The following is a 17,970-nucleotide window of genomic DNA, read 5'->3' on the forward strand; positions in this document are numbered from 1 at the left end:
ACGTGCTCAGAAACTGACAGTGGCTTTTTAAAAATCTAAGATGCGTTTACTTAACGTCAGACATATTGACAGATTCTAATGAAAATCTCTTGACAAACGAGCCTTTTTTTTCACTCATCATTAACTGATAGCTGATCCAGATCACTAACGATAAGACTTCTCATTTGTAGGGTGCTTTAGGGCCATATCATTCCATTGACAAGGTAAAGTTGTTAGGGAAGGGATTGGCAAGAGATAATCCACTAACAGCATTACCTCGCCAAGAGGTGGAAAAGCTTCTGACTGGATTACAGAGTATCTGCAATATACAACTGCTCACCCCAACAACACCTATAAAAGCTCTGCAATCACTGTACCGGTATATATAGTACACTGTAGTATCAGTTCTGGCTCTCTTATGTACTTTTATGCTGCAAACATTTCTGACTAATATTTATAGCTGAATATCAAGCCGTAATAATAAATTCTTTTTCTGTTGGTACACCTTGTTTCAATATTATAAGAATCTCTTGCATATAATGAAAGGTAGAGAAAACACGACTCCCCAATGATATCTATGAGAAAAAAAGTATATTTGTACGGTCTCCCAGGGAAGATAAGGCATGTAAAGATACGGTATTGGCACTGGATAATAGATTAAGAAGATGTATATCAATGTTCAAATAAAAGCATTTGAAGCCATCAGAAACTGACAATCTGAAACCGACTTACGTAGGAGTAAACTAGATCAATGCTCCCTTTCTTACTTCTTAAGGAAGCCTCATGTAACATCAAAGCAGCATATAGGAAGGCATGGAAGCAGGACCAACCAGACCACGAGGGACAGAGGAGCTATCAGTTAGCTGACAAGGACAGAGTACGTTACCATCTTCAGACTCCGAAGCGGCAAATAGGATGCGGTACCACCTATTCCACAAGTACCAAAAGTATTACATCTTCTCTGACTTGGTAAGGCATCTCTGTTTCAGACAGAATCAAAACTTCCCTTATCTACTTACGCAGCATACACTAGTGGAAGTATGGTCCTCTATAACCTCCTTTTTCTCTGCCATTTTAGTTAATCCAAGAAGAATAATCCAGGTGAAAATAATCCAAGATATATCCAAGAAATTACTCTATATTGATTCTTGATGCATTCCTAGATATCTTCATAAATAGAGTTTTGGATAGTATCAACAAATGTGAATATCGAATCTGAACTGATGTGAGAGTACATGTATATCCGAATAGCGATATTCTAACCTTGAATATAGGGTATTCGAAGCATGCCCTGACTGAGAGCTCTATCCCTTTGAAGCAGGTTGGAAATGACGAACATACACACTGAAGAACTTCAGTCAAGCAACCCAAGTAAATATCAAGAGCTCTTTCAACTGAAAATCTGTTGAAAGCAGTCCTGCTCCAACAGAATGAACAAATGCACTATGTATCCGACATTGTTAAACTCCCTGAGGGCCGCCGTGGCAACTTACAGCTGAATCAGCTGTGGAAGCAATGGTTCCTTTCTCACAAGACACAGCAGAACATTGCCTTGAATACTGCAGGTACCAACAAGTGGGAAGAGTAACGTTATCAGTCAGACTTCATCCTCACTAGCACTTCATCCTTGAGGGTGATAGCTCATGTACTTCTTATGCTCTTTTAACAACTTTAACTTGGTTTGACAGGTTCAACTTTCTGGACTAAATGTGAAGAATATGAAACCGATATCCTTCCTTAATTGAGGAGGGGTGAAAATTTTTCCAGATTTAAGAGAAGTAGATCATCAACACTTTATCCTTCACTGAATAACGAAAACGAATAAATGGTCAATATTCTTTGTACTTCCTTGGCAGAAAAGTGGCCACTAGTCACAGTTATACTAGGACAGTATCAACAAAAACCATCTCACATGTCCCCCTTATTAGTAGCGGAAAATCAATGTTATCCTCCTTCTCTCTTAGCCATGTTACAATGATCTCAAAGGAAGCAATAGGCAACAGCTGCTCACTACATGAAGCAAAGATGGGAACTGTGGGCCCTGCTGACCATCCTATCCAAGCATGGCTGACTGAGTCATCCTTACTATCTTGGCAATGTTTTGCCCAAAGCCAAGAAATGCACATGTGGGAAGATTATCCAAACTCAAGTACACCGCCCTGCATCAGTAATGCCTCTGGGTAGGCTGAAGGCTCACCTTAGTTATGATGTTTCAAACTGACCAGTACTGAGGATGTGTACAGAGAATAAACTGCAGTTTTGGCTCATAATATAGCATGAAACTAGCCAACAATCCTCCTTCTATCCATAAACTGGTCCAAACTTGGGAATTGCTGACAGTTAAAGCATTTGCTTGATGATGCAAAGTGCAAAGAATCATATCTCATAAAATTCTTGTTGTGATGCCTCAGACAATGTTACATGGTTCATCAACACAGTTTATCTTTCTTCCCCTACACCAAGGAATTATCATATCATGCGAGGCTTCTTCTGCTAGACCGATGTGATATGAAGGTTCTGCAAGCCTTCAAACAGGTGCCTATTGCTCACAACAATAGTTTCTTTATACAGAAAGGTTGAGACCTAGTAGCCACCTTTACACTATACTTGTCTGCCTGGTGTGAGAAAGCACTTTCGGTCATTAAAACCAATAATCAACAATCTCGTTTTCCAAGCAGACCTACAAGATGGCTTAGGCTAGTATTCTCAAGGGGTAGTTTACTTAATACAAGGTCTGCCACGCTTCTTTTGCAGCTGAACCACTAAATAAGAAGACTTCTTTTTGTTTTTAGCAGACCACTTGCCTGACAGCACTCCATTCACCAAAATCAAGATCATAAAGAACGCTAGGATCAATTTCCTAGTCACAGTGTTGAGGATTTGTCAAAAGATACACATGATCCAGTTACTTGCATCAGCTCCCAATGGATCTTCTTCAGTAATGAGAAGTATTTGCCAATAAAACCATATACCATGCCATACAAATCCGCAAATAGGGTCTTCCCTCGACTGTAACTCAATCATTACATAGTATCAGCTCTCGAGCAGAGGTAAAGCACGTCCTTAGGCTACTGCTAACATTTTAGCGTCAATATCACCAAGTCTACAAATATCGAATGAAAACCTGAGTATATTCGTTGATATAACAAATGATATCAGTAAGTGGCATTTTCAGTCTCTTAAATAGATTGGAATGTCTCGAATGGATTCATGACTTGATATGAAAAATCTCTTACAGGTCCCTTTTAATGTCAGCATAAGACTTTGTAAATTGATCTGCTATTCAGCAGACTTAGTAGTTGAAACCAATTCATGTACTCCCTTAGCCTTGCCAGAGAGAGGCATACCCTTAAAGTGCTTTGCGAATGAGCCATTCTTGTCCTGGTGACCTGTGACGTAGCCATGACAACATGATGATTGATTGCTAATCAAACAATCGGTGGCTGTTTTCCAATCACAAAATCACAACTGTCATGTTGTCATGGATATGTATCAGGTTGCAGTGACACTGACAGAAATCACTCATATACTTTCTTTACCTCACCAAAATCATTCAGACTACTACCATTCTCTTGTGACTACACCATCCATTTTACATGTAAGGTAAATTCATTTCTGCAACTTCAGAACTGTCTCCTTTGGCGCAAGTGTGGAAGTGACAGTCTCCTAACCAACATGATTAATTTGCCGCCTATTTTTCATTAGAGGCAACGACATTAGCCTGAAGTTGTCCAAGTGTGCATTCCAGTAGCTCAGTCACCTGGGCATATGAAATTTTACCATATACCCACATGAGTGAGATCCCTGAATTCAAATTCAAAAAAAATACATCAGAACTTGACAAATGTAATCCATAGGTTGTCTCTTTGGTGATTGTGGCTGTTTAAGTGTCAATCCAAATCACGTGAAAAAAATATTTGATTTTAATTTAATTTTTTCAGGGTTAGGGTTAGGGTTAGGAGAAAAAAGTCAAAATTCTGAAAAATTTTCAAAGACCAAAAATGATGATGTCTCTTCATTTTGAGGAGAAAAAAATCTGGAAAAAAAAAAAAAAAAAAATTTGAAATTTTTTTTTCATCTTTCACATTTGGGAACAAGGGATGGATCTCAATGACTCAGATCTCAATTGATTAATAAATGATTAACTGATATTCGATGACCTAAATCACAAAATCATCGTGAATCATATTAGATAGAGGATGGATTTTTTTGTAAATGTTGCAACGCAATATTAGCATTTCAAAGGAAAAACCACTGATATTGGCCATATCCAGCCTGATGTTGCTGAATGTGAACAAAACTTCCACCAAAGCTGTTTGGCTGTCTTGGAATTGAGTTGTGTACGTTCTTGTCAATCCGCTATCCATTGATTTTGCTGTTGGCTGTTAAAAGGAGATAAGATGATCAGAGTAAATTGAAGGTACAATGCCAAGACTGATCAGTGTCTTTAAATGTCATCAGACTTCGTAAAGCTAGTTCCTTATGATATTCATATGTGGGACTGACACATTTTTCATTCAGTTCAGCCGTCTTGGGATTTCGAAACTGATCAATGACTTCAGATGTTATCATACTTTGTAAAAGTGTGTTTCCTCATGATAGTGAACTCACATGTGGGAGTGACACATTTCACATTGAATTCAGCCATCATCTTGGGATTTTGAGACCAATCAATAACTTTGATCAAAGAGATTTATCAAAGGTTAATGAGCAATCTATGACTTTAAATGTCATCAACCTTTCCTTAATAGAGTTTCCTCATAAAAGTAAGTTGTCAGACTTACTCCGTACATTTGTGTTCATTTTCCATTTAGCTGTTATATTCAGTCTCAAGACTTAGAGACTAAATCTCCTTGGGAGAAGATTGGAAATTGATGCAATTCGAGATAAATCCCAGATGCTTCTTCAGAATCAACGGTTGGACTCAAAAATGGTTAACTCCTAAGAATCGATATGAAGAAGCAACATTTTTTTCTCAAAGATTGTAGACTAGTAAGCTGCCCATTAAAGGTTTAACCATTAGCTCCTCCTCGTCTGCACAATCGAAAAATCCATAAGCAGCTCTAACTGATTGCCAAGAAATTGGCAAACAAAGCCAACGACTATCGACTAATGACGGTGACGACAGCATCCGTCTCCTGTCAGGTTCGCATGGGATGTAAAACACGCCAGCATTTCTCATGCCAACCGCTGGTCACAATATAATCAGATATACAGTCTTCTTCTTTGCATTTACCAGATGAAATTTCACATTTGATGATGAAGTTTGCAAGAAATTGATATGTGGACATTTATAAAGCTATTGTCAGCGAAGTAGAAAATCCATAAGCAGCTCTAACTGACTGCAAGAATCAAGTAATTGGCAAAACTAAGAGCTGATGAGGATGGCATGCATAGCCTCTGTCTCCAGTTAGGTGAGGGCATGCCAATATAAGTAGCACCAGTAGAATCAGACAACAGTCTTAGTAACTCAAATGTGATGAAGAAATTTGTGGAATAACCCCAAGCTGCTGTTATTTCATCGAAAAACACATCAATTCTATCATGGTGAGGGCATATTTACACCGTACCGGCAGTATGGTAATGGAACATGTAGCCAGTGGCAAAGTGATAGACCATACAATATCGGGCTGACATGAACGACCTGAACGTTATTTGATGGAGGTTTGGAAGATCTGCCTAGAGGCTGGGTACAACAAAATCTAGGGTGGGAGAGATAGAGTTTAGCCACTCATGAGTTCCATTAACCCAGGTAGCTAGTTGTTAAACGACTCTGGTAATTTGAACAATTTCCCTTATCAACTTCGACTAAAGGGAAAGACACCCTGTAAGGGTTAAAGGAGAAGGTAACAGGCTGTATAATATGATATCACGGAGACATTATAAACCACTTATGAATGTGGCAGACAGATCGATCACACAATTCCCAATATACTTCGAAAACTCGGCTCCACCCATATCAAGTTGATTGTCAAGTTGTACAGGCAGCATGCAGCAAGTCTTAGGTGATAAGATGATTTGGTGAAATATGGCAAAAGAGGTTGAAAACAGTAGTTTTGCACTATTGACCTCCGATTCTGCAAGTGAATGTAGATCACAGAGGATCACAGTGTAACTCTGAGAAATCATAAGAAGGATTTTCAAAGTACTCTTCCAAAAGAGACAAATATCTCATCTATCACAGCACAGTTCCCAGTACACTTTGCCAATATATCAGAATCCAGAGTGTCACCTTGGCAGGTCATAGAGAGAGTTGGTAGGTTTGAAGGTGACATATTACATGATATATGTGGCTGTGTGAACAGATGGCATTTCATACAGATGGCTCGCTGGAGGCTGGATAGGCACAGGGAAGGAAAAGGTTGCATCTGACAGAGGTGTCATCATTATCATCAGCATCATTATACCAGCATTGTTACCCTATTTACCAGAGGTATGGATTGGAATGGGCTACTGTCCACCTGCGTGGGCTCTTTTACTTGCCCTGGCAGAGGCCACAGCTTCTTGTCAGCAGCCGAAAGACCCACAAATTTTAGAAGGGCCGGGAATTTTAGTACCTTTAGTGAAGTTCATCCAGAAACACGATTCTCTGCAGAATCAAAGCCACTGGTGTTAACCACTAGGTTGTGAGGCTAAGAGGCACTTCCCAGTCTGCCTACCCCACCACAACCAAAACAGGTGGTTGAGGGTGGAAAATATCGAGATATAGCACAATATTCATTATCAAATCTAGTCTAATATGGAGTGCACCAAAGGAGACTGATACCTGCTACCCTTATGTGGCCACATCATGACGTGAACATTTGGATTATATCTCTCAAATCAAAGGCTTGACGATCTAACAGAATGTCGTTTTCCCCATCAGCTGTGACCACTGACCCATTCCCCCATTAGATGAAGACTTTGATCGTGTGGATATGAATCGACCCCCCTGATGGTGTTTCAGTAACCTTTCAAAAGAGTGGCATGGATCTGGAGTATTCGTCTCACATCAAAGGCTGGCCAAATTATGTGATTAACAATTTGTCAGGTGATCAGGCATCAAGCCAGCAGCATCGATCAAATAAGTTCCTTCAGAAAACCAATACATGAACATACTACATGAACATACGTGTCTCCTTTAAAAATCTGCTATTATAGAATTTTTGCAGGATCCAAAAAGATGAAATATCGGGGGGGGGGGGGGGGGCCTAAAAAGACGTGAACTAGACTGAAAATGAATGCGGGCAACTGAAGTTGCATAAGGTACATGAAGTCAACACCCTACCAAGTTCTATTTAAAGATTGAAATAGAATACTCACAGTATACAAACCCCATCCTCCAAAATTCATCTTAGTATTTTAGCTTAGGCACATTCTTACAGTCAACAGTACAGTATCCCAGAATGGTTGCAACTCCAACGAATATATAAGAATACTGTGATGAAAGAAAAAAGTATGTCCCTTCAATTGAAAAACATCACCACTGAAAACACTGATATTCCTTCTCAGGCAAACTCAAGCAATTTGTCAATTGGTTATAACCATAAATGAAAGCTTAACATTTTCTAATGTGACGCTTCTATGTTATCCATGATATTCCATAAGCAGTTAGTAATCACAAAGCAATTTGAAATGTATACATCCGATCATGATGAAATGATATGTTGCAACAAATTAAACACTTGTATCTTATCCTTAGTCCGTTTGTAATACCTGTAATTGAATCATGGTGAAATACAGTTAGTTTTAGTCAAATCAGCTGACAACACTTTCTATGTATTCCCAAACTGCATTGTCTCCAGAAGCCGTTGAAATGCTGAAGAAGACTCAACCATCAAATATGACCTAACTTGTTAAGGAAGAACCACGTACTCCTCCACTGAACTGTCACAAGAACCATCTAGAACTGCTGTAGATCTGATCACTAGGAGCATTTCTCTGTTTAATTGGTTGAGGAAATGACCATGAGCGTTTATGGAGTCAAGGATACACCGGCGAAGAGAACACGATGTGCACAGCCCAGACAATGAATTTAGGCAGAGTAGAGCAGAATTAGTTTCATATACTCCTCAAGGGCCAACTGTCACAAGAACCACTTCGAACTGCTATAGATCTGGTCACAAGAAGCAATTATCCTCGAAAGCGGTCCAGGAAATGACCATCAGGGCAAGGGAGAACAGCAACAGAATACGATATGTCAGGCCCAGGCACTGAGTTGGCTGAGTATAATGTTGAAGTACGTTACCATCATACTCCACAGCTGAACTGTAATGAGAAGCATCTACATGTAGAATTGCCATAGATCTGATCACCGGAACTATCATTCCAGTGATCAGTCGAGGAAATGACCATCAGACATTCATTGAGTCATTGGGACACAGAATGAACTTGGTTTCACCATTGGTACAGGCCTTACAACAAATGGCTGATCCGCATTCGTTCCTTGAGAAGTGTGAGCTTGTCGTGCATTGATCAGTGGATATACAGCAGCCAGCGTTTTTAATACAGGACAACTGAATGATGCATGTGTTGATGGTCTGATGATGCAGGTTCCTAGAGACTGATCATGGTTCATGATCATCTTATAACTGAATAATCTCAAGAACGATCAAATTGGCCAAAGTGAACACACTTTCTATTCACCGAGGCATTGTCTCTTAAACCATCCAGAACTGCTGTTGATTGGATCACGAGAGGCATTCATCCTGGTAGTCGGCCCAGGGAATGACCATCAGACAGTCATAAGGTCACTGAGAGAGACAGAATTAAACAGACAGCACCAGCCTGACTAAAATGGATGATGTGATCAGCATTCGTTCCTTGAACAGTGTGATCTCGCATCATTGATCAGTGACTACTGCAGCAGAGGTTTGAAGGACAACCAAATGACGTACGTGTTGATAATCTGATGTAGCACAAATCTCATAGCCAAGTTCTTAACACTGATTATCACCACATAATAAAGCCCAGGTTCAAATCCAGGAAGAACCCAGATTTATATCTCTGGATGAAATCATGTGGCTTTCAATGAACTAAAATTCTTGGATCTGGCGAGTAGAAATTCTTCACAGATTTTTCCAGCATTATGTCCAAAGCTGGTGCCACCAAGATCTAACCCTTTCTCCAATATGTTGCTTAGAAACACCAGGCTTTACTGTTGATGATGTCTCTTAGAAACTGAACAATGAACAAGATAATCCTGCAACTTGTTGGAGAACCTTCTCTACATTTTCATGACCAACACCGTTGATTCCATCATGGATGTGTGGCGATATTTGGATGACAATTAATCATCTGCATTTGATAGTCTGTCTTGGACTGCTGATGGAATCTAAATACTGTCACTGAGTAATTGGTATGATATTGATTAGATGCAGGACAAATCGATGATGGTTGTTGCAATTCAGAACGGCAAAGCATATGATCATATTCACTGCAGTACCAAATTGACAGATTAGGAGGAGTAAATTGAATAACGTGGAATAGGTTGAAATCATGTCCTAAATTGTTCCAATAGGGTGTCAGATTTACGGGACGAGTAACTGTAGAATATTCAAAGCCAACACTTCTGTTAATGTGGATATGACCAAACTTATGGCATATGCCCAGACTTCATCATCTGCTGCTGCTGCTGACACTTACATGTTTGTCATCTGCCCAGACTTTTATGCCATCTGTCCAGACTTTATATGCCACATGCCTCGACTAATGCCATCTGCCAGCCATCATTTCTAAGTCTACCTGTTGCTCTGGCAAGAAAGCAACCACACAAATCTATTTTAAAGACATTGAAATCTATTATTAAAGTAGCTGAATGGATAATTCCGGTACCTACAGTGGCCAGACTTATGTCATCTGCCTGACTTATGTCATCTGCCTGACTTATGTCATCTGCCAGACATCATGAGTCTACCTGTTTCTCTGGCAAGAAAGCAACCACACAACGCTTACCACTGAGCCATGGGTTTATATTTCACATTCCGCTATCATGTCTACTGCCTAATAAAGAAGGTTGGCTGATGGCGTACAGGTAAGCGCTTATTCTCCCTTCTGCTTCTGAAGCGAGCAGTGGTGGAAGAATGCTCTGGGGAGAGAACAGCAAGATTTGCACAATTTAGATCAATTAACAAGAGTCTCAAAAAATGGGAATGACTAACTTTCTTTTGTTGGCATGATGCAGGTTTAGCTGTTATATTTCATCTGCATTTGAATGGGGATAGGAAGATGAGTATGCCTCTTCAGAGTGAATGCTGCTTTCATTGTAGACAGTGGGTAACATCATATAGCCAAGAGTATCAAAGTAGAATACTTGTTATTTACAGATGTGCTGTACAACCTACTTACACATCACATTTGATCTCAAGGCATCGAGTACATCTGCCCTCACAGCATATTGTTTTCAAAAATGATGTTGAAGGAACTATTGCTGAAAGAATGTGAGCGATACTTGCTGAGAAATCAATGCACCATGCCTGTGGTTCCACCTAGGTCTTCTCTTATCAACCAACAGCAACGACTTGAAGGATGGCTTTGCCAGCTAGCTGTTTCCTCAATAGAATGCAATTTTTCAGATCTTTCTTTAGTTCTTACTCTGCAACAGCAGAAATCGAAACATCAACAAGTAGCAGAGGATGGGAAACAAAATGTGAAATGGTCACCAGCAGAACGGATTGACCAATAGCAAACCAAACCATCACAACTTTTGTGTCCTTTGAAAATAATGGATGATCCCAAAGGTAGAAATGGACCTGCTGACAGTTAAAGAGTTATGGTCATAATGCATACATTCTAGAGGCTATTTGGGTTGCTGAAGAAAATATTGATAGGTTGATGTTGATATCAATGTAAACAAAAGTGATATTCAGAAGACATCTATCCTTTTCATCACAGAAAGCAACTAAAGGTGGGGAAGCTACTGTGTTTCCTCTTCTTCTTGATGTCAGAAGAACAAACCTTACACTGGCAAAGCTTTTATTCAATTGCAGGATTATTGCCAGAGATTTGGTCAAAGATTATGGACAGGAAATGATGACATGACACATGAGTTGACCAAGGTGATGTGAGCTAATTAAGCTCATCATAACTGAAGGAGGAAACCGGGCAACCCGGAGGAAACCGATGCTGTCAGAGAGAGCTGCCCATCTGTCAGATGAAAACCAGAATCCAACCAGGGAACTCAGAAGTGACAGATGCCAACTTTTCCATTGCGCCACTCTGAAAGCAATATACATGTAGGCCTACATGTACATTTCAGAACCAATACTGTGTAAAGCGGTACTCTGCTACGCGTATCTGTACTATCTTTACCTAGGCATTACCAGAAATATCAGCCAATCCGAGGAGAACACATAAGCGAAAGTAAATGACGCAGGTGTGAAATGTTGCTTGAATTGTGCTACATATACAGAACAGGTAAAAAGTCGAATGCTTAGAAATACACTTCTCAAATGAATCCAGCCGAGCTATACTGAACCAGAACTATTCTGAAGTTGTTTTTAATCCGGCCCAAGGTACTGCAAAGCGTGCACCAATAGGCTACAGCTTCAACAGAAGGTGGCTTGAACCTGAAGATGCACAATCAAAAAGCTCTCTAGAACTAGACATTTCTTCGAAAGTTCGAAACAATGCAAGCTGAAAAATATGGGACTTGCTTTGAACTAGCGACATTTGTGCCAGCTCTGCAGTATTTCTCTCTCCTCCTTCTCTAAGCACTGCTTCTTGCCACTCAGCTGCACAGACCGCTGCTGAGCAAAGTAACAGTGGGATTATCATCACCTGGGATGGTGATAATTGATTGCCATCATTGTGAGACATGATGGGTTTTTATAAATGAGAACATTTCCCTCTATATCATTTTCAATAGTTTTCTATAATTTCTCTGTACACCAAAAAAGAAAATGGTTCAAAGCTCAGCCAAGGCTTCTTACTTCAGTTCTCAAGCAGTAAACATATGTTTACCAAATGAGAGACAGGACGGATCAGGTTAAAAACAGGATCAATGAAATATAGTGTTGTAGGGGAAAGGTAATTAATTACCCTACCCATGCATTCCCAAGCTATAAAGAACTTAATCCAACCGCCTGAAATATAGGGTCAATCTCACAGGACCAAATGCCACATCCATTAGCTGTATCCATCGATTGCTGTTAGTACCACCACATAGTCTTCTATCCCCAACAATATATCGCCACCATAGTGGCACTGGCAATTACTTTCTTCAGACCCAACCATCAGCTGTGAAAAACATTGTCAGAAATTAAAAATTTTCCCTTGCAATATCCACTAGACTGCATTACATACAGTAGAACCTCTGTATTAAGGACACCCTCGGGACTGAGAAGTGTTGTCCTTAATAGAGAGGTGTCCTGATTAGAGAGGTCAAACTGAATGGAAACCACCAGTTTGGGACCAAAGCTAGTGTTCTTAATAGAGAGGTTGCCCTTAATAGAGAGGTGTCTGCTAAGGGAGGTTCCACTGTACCTCCATTGCTTCCACATGCAACCAAACACAAGCAAGAGTGGATTTCAGAGTTCCTGATTTGAGGACACCACAAGTATACCAATTACCAAGGGCCATTTCTTTATTTCGAAGGATAAAAATACACATTTCGCATGTCATCCAGAACTCCAAGACTCTGACATCACTTCGGCATACACCTTCTATGTTTAACAATCTCCCCATAATGACATTGGAGAATATTGATTTATCAATGTAAAATTTCCAACGTTCTCATGATAAAGCAATTAAGAGGCAGAAATGTCATTGTGTCCCAGTGTGAGATATCAAGACCGAAATATGCTTCAGCTGTGCCTTTTAGTTGTTTTAACAATATGTGAGGCAGAACTACTAGAGTTAGCAGAAATCGATAAGAAACTTTTTCTTTTTTCCAAATATTTTTTTCACTTTTTTTTTCTGCTCAAAAGGAACCAACATCACCTGGATCTGCACTGCAGACATGAAAGGCAATAGGTCAACTGACAGAACAATCTCACAATCAGCCTCAGCAGCTACAGACCTAATACGCTATAGGAACGATAGGTGAAAGATCAGGTCTGGATTGACTGAAGTATTCAAGATAACTTTTTTGGAAACTAGCCTATTGAATTCTATTCTACAATCAGAGTCTAAACTACCACACATTTACCTACCAAATCGACATGGTCTTCAAGCAACAACATTGTGGTATCTTTGAGTTAAATCCTCAGGGCATTTCGACAAACTGGCCCCTATGGCAGCGCATTTAAGGAATGCTAACTCAGACCTATTACTCCCTCTTTATATCCTGAAGGTGTAATACAGCAAAGGGTTTATATAATTTGCCTGCTATTCCTGATACTGCTCTGCCTGCAGCTTCTCCAAACCTTAATTACACCCTCCAGATCAAAGGCTTGAATGGCTAGCAAATTGAGATTTAACATATGTCAGAATGATAGGCTAAATAGCGTCTAACCTAAGATTGGCACAATTGCTTGAACCTACATTTGCTAAAGCTCTGAGCAACTTGATGTGCAAAAGTCTACTGTTTTAGAGAGCATAGCAGTATATTCTAATGACGTAGATGATGAGCTTGTTACTATGGAGCCCTCAAACTAGTTATCAGTCACAGCAAGAAAGTGCAGAGTGTGGTTCAATCAATTAAGTTGGTAAGTTAAAGTCTAGGCGAGCACTAAGCAGGTTGGTTCAACTGGTCTAAGCTTGTCTAGGATTCTGCAGCATCAAAGCAATCATCAGGGTGAAGGGCTGGTCCATCAGGACATCCCAGGTTAACTCCTCTGTTGGGATTTATACCCATTTAGACACCAAGGTCCAGAGAATCAAAGTACCAACACACGTAGTTGTGCAGGTCCAGCCATCCGATAAACCCACAGCCTGACACTCAATCCTTTCCCCTGGTTGTTGCTTCAGCCAATGCAAGGATCATAACATCTTCCAGTATTAATCATATCATTTTTGATTTTTAACAAATATCACTTCCATTTCAAGATTGCTATCCATCGCTTCCATTTCATCTCAGGCTCTAAGGGCGTACTGGACACCTATGACTGGACAACAATTGGGATTGGCCCCAGTGACTCTGTCTTCAGTCTGAGATGTCCACAAAACTGTATGTGATAGAAACATACAGGAACTATATGTATGTTTTGAAGGATGTTCTAAAAGGTTTAGTTAGGAAGGCCATACCATTGGTAATTTATCATCACAAAACCATGCAAACAGGTAGACATGTTGGCAAAGCATCAAGGAATAGATGATTCAACAACTTTAGCTTTAGCCATGGGTACACTTTTTCAGAGTAACTTCATTTTGTTTTTTATTTGAGGGCCATTGGAAAGAGCTTTTCTTCAACTAAGATTTGTGCCCTGGATAAGCTTCCTATGACATAAGGCAGTTGGGCGCCCTCCCATTTCAGAGGCGAAGTGGGATTGAAAATTTATTACAAAGCCATCAGTGAAAAGAAAAGTTGAAAAATGCAATGAGGGATAATATTAGCCATGCCAGTAAGATTAAAATGAAGACTTAGAAAATGACAAATCTATCTTAAATCAACTTACTGTCCTCGGACAATAGTCCTTCACATTTGTATCATAATACATGTATATCAACTCCATCCTCAACCATAAGCATGAACTAAGCTAAATTTCAAAACCCCCATAAATTTGATAGTCGGGTTTTCTGGTAATCCACAATGCTTCGCTGCAGACTAGCGTATATCCACATTTATCGTGCAGACCCCAACATCATCAATATTTTAGACGCTGCAGATGGCATGGCATGGGATCTCTAACCATCTGATGGAGACAATCGAGTAAAGCATTAAGGATAACCATTAAGTCAGATGGCATTTGACAAATCTGCCGTTTCTTCTTTTTCTATTTTCACCAATGATACCATCTGGTGTCAGTAGCTAGTATCAAATTACAGTCTGCCTCTGAAGTCTGTAAAGTCGAGGAGAAAACGATAATCCAGAGAGAAGGTTGTGTTGTCGATGTCATAATTTGTTATGTTACCATCTGAATCCATTTTCATATACAGTAGAACCTCTCTACTAAGGATATCCTCGGGACTGACAAGTACTGTCCTTAATCGAGAGGTGTCCTGATTAAAGAGGTCAAATTGAATGGAAACAACCAATTTGGGACCAAAACAAGTGTCCTTAATAGAGAGGTGCCTGCTCAGGGAGGTTCCACTGTATCATGTTATAACAATGGATGAACAGTTTTATTGTAACATCCAGTTCTAATTGCTTTTGGATTTCAAGTTCTAGCCAAAATGATGGTACCCATGGCCCACCTGGCAGCACCATCTACCTTCTTTACATCATGTATGTAGACCATTTCCAACAAGTATGATGAAAAACAAAACTATGTTGCAAAGCATTGCACAGGCTATGCCCAGAGATATTATTAGGATGCTGGCAACATAGAATTTTTAAGTGCATTTCTCTTCCAACCTGTCAGGTAAAAATAGTAGCCATACATTCAGCTAATACATGTTTACCCGGCTGCTTGCAACCTTTTGCTTCCAGAACTTTTAGTTGCATTGCCAACCTGCTACTCAACAAAAACAATTCTGCGCATCTTCTTATCCTTATCCTGGTGCACTGATTACTAGGTCACTTCATAGCACAGGGGGTGAAATGGACGACCACACCAAAATGCCATCATATCCATCCTCACATCATTACTTGAGACCCCAAGTGAAAGTCCTCCTTCCTGAGTACTCTCACATGGCCAACTACAGTGGAACCCCCATACCTCTCTATTAAGGACACCCTCTCTATTAAGGACACTAGTTTTGGTCCAAAATTGTTCGTTTCCATTCAATTTTACCTCTATAATCAGGACACCTCTCTATTAAGGACAGCACTTGCCAGTTCCGAGGGTGTCCTTATTAGAGAGGTTCTACTGTACTACCTAATGTATTAACATGGACAGGGAGGAGCATGTGAATGGTCACAGTGAAGACTTATACAGTAGAACCTCCCTAAGCGGACACCTCTCTATTAAGGACACCCTCTCTATTAAGGACACTAGTTTTGGTCCAAAATTGGTCGTTTCCATTCAATTTGACCTCTATAATCAGGACACCTCTATTAAGGACACTACTTGTCAGTCCCGAGGGTGTCCTTATTAGAGAGGTTCTACTGCATGTAATAGAGGGGGCATGCTGTCTGCACCAGCATATTATAAGGTGTATTTAGACTATGTTCACTGTTGAGAATACCAGCTACAGAAAACAGGCAGGCCTAACTAGGTACAAGTAACACAATCTCTTCCATCTAGCTAACATGTAAGGGGTAACTCTAGAAATAAACATTGGGTGATATGAATAAAGACCAGCAAATGCTTTTACTCCGGTTTTGTACAGGAAGGCCTAGTGTAAATGTACATGGAGATTTAGATAAAAGCATTTGCTAGTCTTTATTCATATCACCCATTAATAAAGAAACTGGTCTCATTCTGGCCTACTGGTCTTCTGGTCTCAATTAAAGGCACATTTGAAGTGATGGGGAAGAGTGGGATGCATCTTTATAGATAGGATTAGGCCTACTACTGCATGATGCTGTTGCTGGCTGAAAGACACAAGACAATATTAATGATAAGAAGACAGTATACAGTAGAACCTCTCTTAGCTGACACCTCTCTAATAAGGACAACCTCTGTCTCAAGGACACTAGTTTTGATCCCAAATTGGTTATTTCCATTCAATTTGACCTCTCTAATCAGGACACCTCTCTATTAAGGACAGCACTTGTCTGTCCCGAGGGTGTCCTTAATAGAGAGGTTCTACTGTATATGGTATAGCCTTACCGTCCTCAAGAATGAAACATCGTCCTGCTCCGAGTGTCCTTCCTCAGCCATGGTTAAAATCGGTCCTCGCGCTTTTTTTTAGCAAACGAATACACCGGTTAGCCTAGCGTTGCCACGTCAGCTAAGCTAAAAATCGACAAAGCATCCTAATTATCAGTGGTAAACCTGGCTACAGAAGGGTAACCAAGCTACCAGAATATAAGTAGAAGTTCGCCAAAAACCGAAGCTGTGCTGGTGAGCAGTAGAAGACCAGCCTGAAGAACCTCCTTAATGATACCTTAGTTGATACCGGTGAGTTAGATTTATCGTTTTCACTCCCCCTGCTTTTGCGTGGAAGAACTTTCTCATTAACCGTGCGTTCGTAGGGAATCCTATGCATATAGCAATATAGTGAACAGGTAGCTTCACTAGCTAAAGTGTGTTGCTAACGAAGCACTGTATCCACTGGAGAAAACTTGCCAGGTAAATTGATACTCCAAAAAGAAAAGCTTTCAGGATAAAAAAAGCGGGAGGCGAAACAAACAACGCAATCGACTTCGATATTCTTTTTACATAACGAAACATCACCCACCCCATCTGAGATTACTTTTTCATTCAAGTAGGTATGTCTTTCATTCACTTTGTCCCAAGTGATGCCATGAGGGTATTCTCTCTTCATTGTGACTCTGGCCACACCCAAGACAAAGTCACAACCTGAAGACGTTAGGCGATTCGGGCCTAGCTGGCGAAGACCTTCCACTTTTTTCCGCTTCGTCTTTGTGTCATTGTGACTTATAGAGACTTATAGGGACAGCTAAGTCGGCAAGATAACGTTACACCTTAGAGTACTCTAAGGTTACACGAACTCGCCAATAGGGACAACTTGTATCTTACAGTATATAAGTCCTTAGATAAGTCGAAACCTTTCTCGCTTGAACGAGGAATATATGTTACAATTCTCATTTTACGACGGCGAATCCAAGACCTTTTTCGATAGGCCCTTGTACTAGGCACAACCTGGCAGTTTCATCACCACGACACCAGCGACTTTTTCGTTACCCCGGTATGGTGGTATTGATCTACTAAGTTTATGTAGCACTACTAAAACACTACCACTACCTACCACATAAACTACCACAGTACTAGAGGTAAGTATTTGAAGTTCCGCCGATGAAATGAAAATAGGTAACTAATTAAATACTGTTTACTCTCTATCAAT

The 17,970-nt window shown here is 40.1% G+C and overlaps 1 protein-coding gene across 22 annotated transcripts in view; it reads right to left on the reverse strand.

Moving 5' to 3' along the window:
• LOC135485374 (ryanodine receptor-like) overlaps nt 1-17,049 on the reverse strand; it is an 86,563-nt gene extending 69,514 nt beyond the window's left edge. For 20 of the 22 annotated variants that reach the window (XM_064767347.1, XM_064767337.1, XM_064767326.1 and 17 more), the window contains exon 1: nt 16,773-17,048. In XM_064767347.1, the coding sequence (XP_064623417.1) occupies nt 16,773-16,823 (51 nt within the window). In that variant the 5' untranslated portion in view covers nt 16,824-17,048. Of the gene's footprint in view, nt 1-16,772 lie in introns of all 22 variants that reach the window. The other 2 variants (XM_064767328.1, XM_064767324.1) reach the window with 1 other exon arrangement.
• Nucleotides 17,050-17,970: the final 921 nt, after the last annotated feature.

Source organism: Lineus longissimus, chromosome 3, assembly GCF_910592395.1.
Source record: "Lineus longissimus chromosome 3, tnLinLong1.2, whole genome shotgun sequence".
Lineage (NCBI taxonomy): Eukaryota > Metazoa > Nemertea > Pilidiophora > Heteronemertea > Lineidae > Lineus > Lineus longissimus.